This window comes from Pan troglodytes, chromosome X (genome assembly GCF_028858775.2).
Source record: "Pan troglodytes isolate AG18354 chromosome X, NHGRI_mPanTro3-v2.0_pri, whole genome shotgun sequence".
Taxonomy (NCBI): domain Eukaryota; kingdom Metazoa; phylum Chordata; class Mammalia; order Primates; family Hominidae; genus Pan; species Pan troglodytes.
Window position 1 is genome coordinate 108686704 of NC_072421.2, and position 11213 is coordinate 108697916.

At 37.8% G+C, this 11213-nt stretch overlaps 1 protein-coding gene across 26 annotated transcripts in view; it reads left to right on the top strand.

The window, feature by feature from the left end:
* Positions 1-11213, top strand: part of PAK3 (p21 (RAC1) activated kinase 3) — a 284926-nt gene that overhangs the window by 240094 nt on the left and 33619 nt on the right. For all 26 annotated transcript variants that reach the window (XM_016942629.4, XM_063803778.1, XM_054676184.2 and 23 more), the window contains 3 exons: positions 8672-8720; positions 9052-9164; positions 10845-10962. In XM_016942629.4, coding sequence (XP_016798118.1) covers positions 8672-8720; positions 9052-9164; positions 10845-10962 — 280 coding nt within the window. The remainder of the gene's footprint in view (positions 1-8671; positions 8721-9051; positions 9165-10844; positions 10963-11213) is intronic.

The window sequence follows — 11213 nt, forward strand, 5'->3', positions numbered from 1 at the left end:
CCTACCAGATTCTTCTTGGACTTCATTGAGCCTTTAGACCTCTTGCCCTTTTTGTTTTCTCCCAGTATATGAGCTTCTTCCTAGGCTCACTTCTTCGCCCTTCTTTTCCTCTAATCCATTTCCATGCTGAAATCAAAGTGACTTATCTAAATTATTAGTCCTACCATGTTGCTGCTTTTACAACTACTCATGATCATGGCTTGACATTGGCACTTGGTGGGAAACATCAAAACCTGGTCAAGATTCCTGATAATGAAACTGACCTGCTTTATGAGGAAAAGGGAGAATTGTGAATTGTTTCTTTCTGGACCCTTCAGGCTAGATGCCAGTGTTTCCATTTGAGTAGTAAGCGCTTGGCCATGTCAGGGAGAGACTGTTGACAAAGCATCTAATGTGATGCCAAGAACCCAGATGTACTTATCGCATTTTAATTGATGATGGGTCCCAATGGTTGAGAAATCTGTTGGTTTAGTATTCTTTAATCATAGTATAGTTAACTGAAAGATCTCTAACTTCAAGTTAGGAGACCTTTGTTACTTACTTGCTATGTTATCATGGGCCTATCCTTCCTGCTTTCTGGGCTTCAGATTTCTCATTTGTAATGAGGAAATTAAACTGGATGTTCTCTATTTTCCTTTGAGTCCTGATAATGCATGATTACTTTGTACTATCTGAGGGATTGAGATTTGGAATAAAAACAATACCTATCATAAAAGCATGTTCTTCCTACAGGAATCTGGCTTTAATATAACTGGAATGGAGTGATAATAGGGATCAATGTAATTAAATGTTTAGCATAAAAATCAAATTGACAGTGTTGCCCATTTTAGCACACCAGACCCAATACACTGGAGAATTAGGAATTTTAACCCCTATCTTTGTTAGTTTGAGTTTTGGCATCTTTACATCCTATAGTGCTGCGTGACACTGACTTTTTTTTTTTTAATTATACTTTAAGTTCTGGGATACGTGTGCAGAACGTGCAGGTTTGTTACATAGGTATACACATGCCATGGTGGTTTGCTGCACCCATCAACCCGTCATCTACATTAGGTATTTGTCCTAATGCTATCCCTCCCCTGGCACCCCACCCCCCAACAGGCCCCGGTGTGTGATGTTCCCCTTCCTGTGTCCATGTGTTCTCATTGTTCAACTCCCACTTATGAGTGAGAATATACGTTGTTTGGTTTTCTGTTCCTGTGTTACTTTGCTGAGAACGATGGTTTCCAGCTTCATCCATGTCCCTGCAAAGGACATTAACTCATCCTTTTTATGGCTGCATAGTACTCCATGGTATATATGTGTCACATTTTCTTAATCCAGTCTATCATTGATGGGCATTTGGGTTGGTTCCAAGACTTTGCTATTGTGAATAGTGCTGCAATAAACGTACATGTGCACGTGTCTTTATAGTAAAAAATGATTTATAACCCTTTGGGTATATGCCCAGCAATGGGATTGCTGGGTCAAATGATATTTCTGGTTGTAGACCCTTGAGGAATCGCCACACTGTTTTCCACAATGGTTGAACTAACTTACACTCCCACCAATGATGTAAAAGCATTCCTATTTCTCCACATCCCCTCCAACATCTGTTGTTTCCTGGCTTTTTAATGATCACCATTCTAACTGGCGTGAGATGGTATCTCATTGTGATTTTTGATTTGCATTTCTCGACCAGTGATGATGAGCTTTTTTTAGTATGTTTGTTGACCGCATAAATGTCTTCTTTTGAGAAGTGTCTGTTCATATCCTTTGCTCACTTTTTGATGGGATTGTTTTTTTTCTTGTAAATTTTGTTTAAGTTCCTTGTAGATTCTGGATATTAGCCCTTTGTCACATGGATCGATTGCAAAAATTTTCTTCCATTCTGTAGGTTGCTTGTTGACTCTGATGATAGTTTATTTTGCTGTGCAGAAGCTCTTTAGTTTAATTAGATTCTATTTGTCAATTTTGGCTTTTGCTTCCATTGCTTTTGGTGTTTTAATCATGAAGTCTTTGCTCGTGTCTATCTCCTGAATGGTATTGCCTAGGTTTTCTTCTAGGGTTTTTTATGGTTTTAGGTTTTATGTTTAAGTCTTTAATCCATCTTGAGTTAATTTTTATATAAGGTGTAAGGAAGGGGTTCAGTTTCAGTTTTCTGCATATGGATAGCCAGTTTTCCCAATACCATTTATTAAATAGGGAATCCTTTCCCCATTGCTGTTGTAGATGTGTGGCATTACTTCTGAGGCCTCTGTTCTATTCCATTGGTCTATGTATCTGTTTTGGTACCAGTACCATGGTGTTTTGGTTACTGTAGCCTTGTAGTATAGTTTGAAGTCAGGTAGGATGATGCCTCCAGGTTTGTTCTTTTTGCTTAGGATTGTCTTGGCTATATAAAATTTCAGGCCAATACCAATGATGAATATTGGTGCAAAAATCCCCAATAAAATACTGGCAAACTGAATCCAGCAGCACATCAAAAAGCTTATCCACCACAATCAAGTTGGCTTCATCCCTGGGATGCAAGGCTGGTTCAACATGCAAAAATCAATAAACGTAATCCATCCCTTAAACAGAACCAATGAGAAAAACCTGATTATCTCAATACATGCAGAAAAGGCCTTCAGTAAAATTCAACACCCCTTCATCCTAAAAACTCTCAATAAACTAGGTATTGATGGAACATATCTCAAAATATTAAGAGCTATTTATGACGAACCCACAGCCAATATCATACGGAATGGGCAAAAGCTGGAAGCATTCCCTTTGAAAACCAGCATAAGACAAGGTTGCCCTCTCTCACCACTCCTATTCAACATAGTGTTGGAAGTTCTGGCCAGGGCAATCAGGAAACAGAAAGAAATAAAGGGTGTTCAAATAGGAAGAGAGGAAGTCAAATTGTCTCTGTTTGCAGATGACATGATTATATATTTAGAAAACCCCACCTTCTCAGCCCAAAGTCTCCTTAAGCTGATAAGCAACTTCAGCAAATTCTCAGGATACAAAATCAATGTGCAAAAATCACAAGCATTCCTATACACCAATAATAGAGAGCCAAATCATGACTGAACTCCTATTTACAATTGCTACAAAAAGAATAAAATACCTAGGAATGCAACTTACAAGGGATGTGAATGACCTCTTCAAGGAGAACTACAAACCACTCCTTAAGAAAACAAGAGAGGACACAAACAAATGGAAAAACATTCAATGCTCATGAATAGGAAGAATCAATATCGTGAAAATGCCCATACTGCCCAAAGTAATTAATAGATTCAATGCTATCCCCATCAAGCTACCATTGACTTTCTTCACAGAATTAGAAAAACTACTTTATATTTCATATGGAACCAAAAAAAGACACCAACTTTTAAAAATTAAAGTGAATTAAGGTTTTATTTTGTAAATATATGCATGGAGATATTTTGATATACCCCAGGCCGTTGCAAAGCTCATCTTTGGGAATCAGCACAACATGGTTGGCATGAAGATTGTTTCTTTGGGAGTATACACTACTGTGCTTCAGTTATTACAAGGAGAGTGCTTCCCAACTTCACCAAGATCCCTTCAATTATTTGTCTTTGTAAACCCTGGGTTATAAATAATTTTGATGATTGAACTGTATTTATTAATAGTTTATTTATTGTACTTTATTAAGCAAAAAATACATATAACTGCTAATTAAAGCTTTTAATCATCATGTGATATCCAACATAATTACAAGTTGATATAATTCTAGCTAAAAGGAAGTATATGTGATATTTGAATTAGCTGTTCTCAGGTAATTGTCAATTTTTTTGTTATGAATTTTGAAACATCAAATATCTTGAAAACTCCTAGATACTTACAGAGCTTCCTTATGATCCACACACTAGAATTTGAGAATGTAATGAATATGTTAGGAAATAATCAACCAAATAATAATTATCATTATTGCTAATATTTATTGGGAAATCACTGTATGCCAGAACTATATACATTTAATCCTCCTTTAATCCTAAATCACAAAGAAACTAAATTACTTACCCAGAGTCTGACAACTAGGAACTAGTAGGACTTGAACAGGGGAGGTTTGAATGAATGGGAGTGAGGACTACTGTTCTCAACCCAGCAGTGAGCAATGAGAGAGCTTTAATAGATGAATCTTGAAGGAAGTTGAGATCTCTTGAAGGAGAGATTCATATTTATACCCGTTGAATTTTAAATTGTTAGAATATGGAAAAGCATCAGAACTGGGGTGCAGAAATATGTTGGGGGTGCTAAGACAGAGCTGGGGAAAAGGTGGTAAATTTTAATTTGCAGGTTAGTACCTGAATTTGTGCATTCGAGTTGAAGGTTGTGCAAAGGCTAGAAGTTGCACAAACCAATAACTTATTGGTCAGAGCAGGGAGTTCCAACCACCTAACAACATGTTTGGTTTGGGGGGATTGGTAAGTGTGGTAGGAGAGGATATTACCATTTTATGACAAGAGAACCAGGGTACAGGGTAGGGAAATGCATATATATATATATATATATATATATATATATATATACACACACACATTACACAATTGCATATATGGAGTAAGCAGGGAGGGGAGGTGAGGAGAAAGGCTCATTTTTAGTTAGCAGCTGGTGCTCTAGAGTTTCAGGATATTTAAACCTCTGTGGATTAGTAATTTGTCACAATTTTATACCACTGGATGCCATAAATCCCAGGATATTGAGATTCCAGGGTTAGAACTCTAGCAATTTTAATACAATGAAATGCTGAGGGTGCTGGAGGACAAAAAAAAACAAAACCCACAAATTTGAAAGGTAAAGCTCTGAAAATGTTAAACATGAATCCCCACTTGCACTCCAAGTCAATCACAATTTTAGCCCTCAGGACAGTGGGAATGGGCTTGGGGGTTAGGGAGACAGAGGTTGAATAACAGAAAGGGCACCTGGGCAGGTATTTTGGGCCTCCCTCCCTAGCTTTAACTGGGGCAACTCCCAATTTATTTGTTTAATATATTGAGGGTTTCTTCATACAGTTTCATTTCATAAAGGCGTTCCAACTTTCAAAGAAAAGGGTAAAACCACTTCCCTAGGGGGGAAGAAAGGATGTGGAACCTCTAAAACGTGTTCCAATAGTTTACCTCAGCCTCTGTCCTTTTGGAAATAGGGGCAGATGTTAGCAAGGATGCTTTGGCTGGGAGATTGGGATGGGCCAACTAATAGTTCGGTGTACCAGTCATCCCCTACTGTGAAACCAATAACAACAGCGGCAACAACAAATGATGATAATAGCAGTTACCATATAGACATCAACTCTGATCTGGCACAGGGCTAAATGCTTACATAGATTGTGCCATGCACAATCTCTACATGTAATTCTCTACAGCCCTGTGAAATAGGAACTATTATCTCATTTTGCAGATACTCTCACTCTTTTGCATCTAAAGGAATTGTGCATGCGGCCTAAATACATGTGAATAAACCAGTCACTTTTATTTATTTATTTTTAAATTTTATTTTAGATTTAGGGAGTACATGTGCAGGTATGTTACCTGGGTATATTGCATAATGCTGAGGTTTGGGGTACGAATTATCCCATCACCCAGAAGTCAGCATAGTACTCAACAGTTAGTTTTTCAACCCTTACCCTCCTCCCTCCTTCCTCACTCTAGTAGTCCCCAGTGTCTATTGTTGCCAGCTTATGTTCATGCGTACCCAATGTTTAGCTCCAGCTTAGAAGTGAGAACATGTTGTATTTGGTTTTCTATTCCTGCATTAGATCCCTTAGAATAATGGCCTCCAGCTCCATCTATGTTACTGCAAAGGACATGATCTCATTCTTTTTATGGTTGCATAATATTCCATGGTGTACATGTACCACATTTTTCTTTATCCAATCCAGCATTCATGGGCCCATAGGTTTGTTCCATGTCTTTGCTATCATGAATAGTGCTGCAATGAACATACAAGTGCATGTGTCTTTTTGATAAAGTGATTTATTTTCTTTTGGATACATACCCAGTAATAAGATTGCTGGGTCAAATGGTAGTTCCGTTTTAAGTTCTTTGAGAACTCTCCAAACTGCTTTCCACAGCGGAAGACCTAATTTACATTCCCTCCAGCAGGGTATAAGTGTTCTCTTTTCTTGGCAGCCTTGCCAACATCTGTTGTTTTTTGACTCTTTAATAATTGCCATTCTGACTGGTGAGAGATGGTGTCTCTTTGTGGTTTTGATTTGCATTTCTGTGATGATTATTGATGTGGAGCATTTTTTTCGTATGTTTGCTAGGTGTCTGTATGTCAAAAGGCATTTTTAAATCATATTTTGCAATTAGATTTAAGTAGTTTCTCAGGACTTATTGCGGCTGAAATATACACCAAGTCGAGGTGATCTATTCCTTTGAACTCAAATAAGTTCAGAAGGACAAATCACACACCAGGCTCTGAAGTCAGGAATGTTTGTTCGCTTATTCCAAGAGCAAAGTGCTTTATTTAGATTTAAGTAGAAGAAAGGTTTTCTTCACAGAAAGGAAAAGTCATATTGGCATTGCATGTTTGCTTAAAAGATTTTTATTAATTTGTTCATTCAACAAATATTTATTGGGAACTAACTGTGAGCTCTGAGCCCAGAATCTCACACTTACAGAAGTGAGGAAATGATTTGTCTGATATAAGCCTCAAGCCTAAGAAATTTATAGAATTATCAAATCCCGGTTTAGGTGGCACCTATTGATTAAGTGTGATTTTTCAGCCCAGTTCCAATCGATATTTAGAAACACAAGCAGAGTGAGGAGGGTAGTAGAGTTGTAGATTATAAATCATAGAATTAAAGAACCTTAGAAACAAAGTAGCTCATTTCCTGTACTTTAAAAGCAAGAGAGTCAGACAGACATGGGTTGTTAACTGTGTAACCTTGGGCAGGTAACCTCTCTGAACCTCAGTTCATCATATGTAACATGGGAATAATAGCATCTGCCTTATAAAAATATGGTAAGGATTACATAAGATAAATTATCTAAAGTTCTTAGTGTAGTGTCTGACATATACAACATACTCAGTACATGTTTACTGTTATTGTGATACCTGTTTTCCATGTGAGGGGACTGAAACTCAGTGAAAGGAAGTAACTAGCGCAAAGTCACATAGCTTGATGATGTTAGGACAAATATTAGAACTCAGATCTCTACTAATAGTCAAATATGCCTTATACTACACACCGAGTTTACTCCCTGAGAGCCAGGTCATATACACTTCTTGGACCTGTGAGAAATATTTGGGCTAATACAAGGAGAAGGGAAAAGAATGACAAGGAAGTGCCTGACATAAGAAAATAATTCCTGGACTCAGAAAACAAAACAGCAAGGATGAAATAGAGAACAAGAGAAATAATTACCAGAAAGTTTACAGAGCAATGTTGGAGCATTATAACATGTAGTCAATCACAGGACTGATCTCTATTCTAACTCCTTTATTCACTAAAAGCGAAATTGACTTTTTTTCTTTTTCTTGAAGGTGTTGGTGGGAGGTGGTTTAGAATGCATTTGTGATTCATAGAAGGTTACTGTGAATGCAGCTTACTATACAATTTCTATTTGCAAAGCAAGGGAACCCCATAAATGAAGTTAGAATGGAAGCAAGAGTACTGCTAAGATATAAAGAATGATACATTATTAATTTTTTTGAGACATGGACTGGCTCATTATTAATTTTTTTGAGACACCCAGGCTGGAGTGCAGTGGCACGATCACAGCTCACTGCAACCTCGACCTCCTGGGCTCAAGTGATCCTCCCATCTCAGCCTCCTGAAAAGCAGGGACTACAGGCATGTGCCACCACACCTGGCTAATTTTTAAATTTTTCATAGAGACTGGATCTCACCGTGGTGCCCAGGCTGGTCTCAAACTCCTGGGCTCAAGCAATCCTCCCGCCTCAGCCTCCCAAAGTTTTGGGGTTACAGGTGTAAGCCACTGCACCAGGCCCAGAAATGATAGATTTTAAAAGAATATTGGGCTGGAGTGACACCTCATAGTAGAAGTTGTTGAGAAATTTAGTAAAAATAAGAAAACAATGGCTCAATAATAAAGTCATGTTGCTATTGCTTCATGTAGCTATAGTACAGTACAGCACTGAGAGAGATTGGTCTTTAGATGAAGATAGTCTTAAAAATTGGAAATATATGAAAAGAACCACTCGGTTTCTATACTAAAAGGGAAGGTTAATTTATACTTGCCTAAGCAAAAGATGATATATTCTTTCCTAAACTATTCTTCAGTTTAATGAAAGGCCTGCAATGTTGGTTATTACAAAATTCAAGAAATATTTAGGGGATTCCAGGAGTTTCCTAAAAGAAGCAAGGCCATTTTGCTCAATTTATTACTGCATAGTGCATGACACTCCGACTAGTGCCAGAAAGTCTGACTGGAGTTCCTAGTCCACCACAAGGGATACATTGTGATTGTTTCAGGTGCATATGCTGTATAAAAAGATTGCTCCAATACTGTACACTTAAAAATTTGTTAAGAGGGTAGATCGCCTGTGCTTTTTTTAATCACAATAATAATTTTTTTAAGGTTGTTCCTTTTCTTACCTCATAATTTTGAGTTTGCTAATTTTCCTCCCCTCAAAATAATTACATTTTATTTCAAGTAAAATATATTGGTAACAGCTTGATTGCTTATTCTTTTGATAATTTTCACCTTCACAGGGCATCAGGTACTGTTTATACAGCACTAGACATTGCAACAGGACAAGAGGTAAGTGCTAACGTTCAATCCTGATTTTTATTTTCTTTTATTCATATTTAACAGTTATCTTCTTCGATGGCAACTTCGCCTAAAAAAAAAATGGGTAGCACTGGGTTGACATAGGTGTTTACTTCCTTGGTGCCCAAAGCCTCTGAAGTGAGTAGTTTACCCATGATTAACCAAAAAATAAAAAAAAAAGTGGGGGGCATGTGTTTGTGGCACAGGGAAAGAGCTTAGTAAATAAAGAATGTGTATGTTTCACTCTATGTCCCCCAAAATATGAATATTCATGTTTATTATAATGATTGTAATTCATTCTTGTATTTTAATTGCCATTCAGGTGGCCATAAAGCAGATGAACCTTCAACAGCAACCCAAGAAGGAATTAATTATTAATGAAATTCTGGTCATGAGGGAAAATAAGAACCCTAATATTGTTAATTATTTAGATAGGTAAGTGTTTTGTCTTATTATGTACTTATATTCTTTGTGGGATGTCATTTTTTCTTGGCAAATTACTTTATTTGGGATTCGTTCATTTAACATTCTGCAAATATTTCTCAAATGCTACAGTGTAGTAGAGTATTAGATCTATTGCTAAACTTGCACTCACTTAGCTTTGTCCACATATCAGACACTTGAAGAAACATTTTATGGTCTTGGTTGTAAATTTCATTTTGAGAATCATAGCTCCATTTTGGCAGAAAATAGACCATTGCATATAGGAGGGAGTAGTGGTTTAAACATTACATCAAGTGTTTGTCTGGAGCCAGTACAATTTCTGGGAGTCTAAGTGAAGAAGGCTGACTACAATGGCTTTAATGGGTGCTTTGTGATGAACTAACAGTGAGGTCTAGGGAATTCAGACTTTAATCTCAAACCTTTTTCCTAAACCTGGTAATTAATGTCTCTTTATCAGTGGTATTAACAGTGTGTTATAAATAGGTATTTAAAGGCAGCACTAACTCTTCACTTGTGGTTAACATCTGTCTCATTCAATTTCAAAAAGAGTTTGTTTAGTACCACTGTGCGGTGTTCTCTGGAGGGGATACAAAGAAACTAAATCTAGGTCTTCAAACTCAATAAGCTTAAGATACTGTTTTCTGCTTTTTGGGCCAGGTAGACCAATGTTACAGAAGAAGGAAAAACTGGGAGGAAAAAAGAGGGTTAAATTTTACAGTCCTTTTTTTTTTTTTTTTTTTTTTTTTACAGAGTCTTGCTCTGTCGCGCAGGCTAGAGTGCAGTGGCGTGATCTCAGCTCACTGCAACCTCTGCCTCCTACGTTCAAGCAATTCTCCTGCCTCAGCCTCCCAAGGAGCTGGGATTACAGGCGTGTGTCACCACGCCCAGCTAATTTTTCGTATTTTAGTAGAGACGGGGTTTCGCCATGTTGGCCAGGCTGGTCTCAAACTCCTGGCCTCAGGTGATTCACCCACCTTGGCCTCCCAAAGTGCTGGGATTACAGGCGTGAGCCACTCCACCCGGCCGCAAATTTTACAGTCTTGATCAGTGTCTCCTAAAGTGTAACTTAGGAACCACCTGCAACAGAGTAACCTAAAGTCATTCTGTGTTTGTAATTTTGCAAAACAAAAAACAAAAAACAAAAAACAAAAACAAAAAAAAACCAAAAAAAATGCATTTGCACTTATAAAAAATTCAGAATTCTAGGCTGCTTTCCATAAATAATAAGATGAGGACTGTGAATTTTTGTTTTTAACAAGCTTTCCAGATGAATTTTATGGACACCACAGTTTGAGCACCACTGGATAGAAAATCTTGCTTCACATTGATATGGGTCTTAGGGCAGGGTGGGAACATTGGGTTCATTCCATTTCCTATAATTCATCTTTCTTGATAAGCAAGGTTTCAGAGAGACCTGATTGTACTGCTAAAGTGCCGTCAGATGGTGTCAGGTGATTTGAATAACCTCATGCTCTCTTTGCCTGAATTATAGGGCTCTGGTGACCCTTGGCTCCATATTATGATTACTTGGGGTATGTCCCTCAATACCTTCTCAAAGGTAACGGGCATAGCACAACTCAGAGTTGACTTCTATCAGAACTGAGGCCTGGGAATATCAGAGTCCCCAGGTTTTTTAGCGTCATAAGGCAGTCTTTTCTTTTCTTGTTATAGCTACTTGGTGGGTGATGAACTATGGGTAGTCATGGAATACTTGGCTGGTGGCTCTCTGACTGATGTGGTCACGGAGACCTGTATGGATGAAGGACAGATAGCAGCTGTCTGCAGAGAGGTAAGCAAATAGAGCATTTCTAGCTGAGAAGACCACCGAAATTGGCAGTTCTTCATTTCTGATTATTCAGAATGTTTGTATCATCAAAGTAACAATAGTAGAACTTTTCCACTGAAAACAATTGGAGAGGCCAACTTCAATTTAAATTCTGTCCTAATAGCACTCCCCAGCATCACCCTCCTGAGCCTCTTGTTTATTTTAGCTGCCTTTTGTGAATCTTTTAGTTCCATTATGCCATTTGTGAGGTGCCG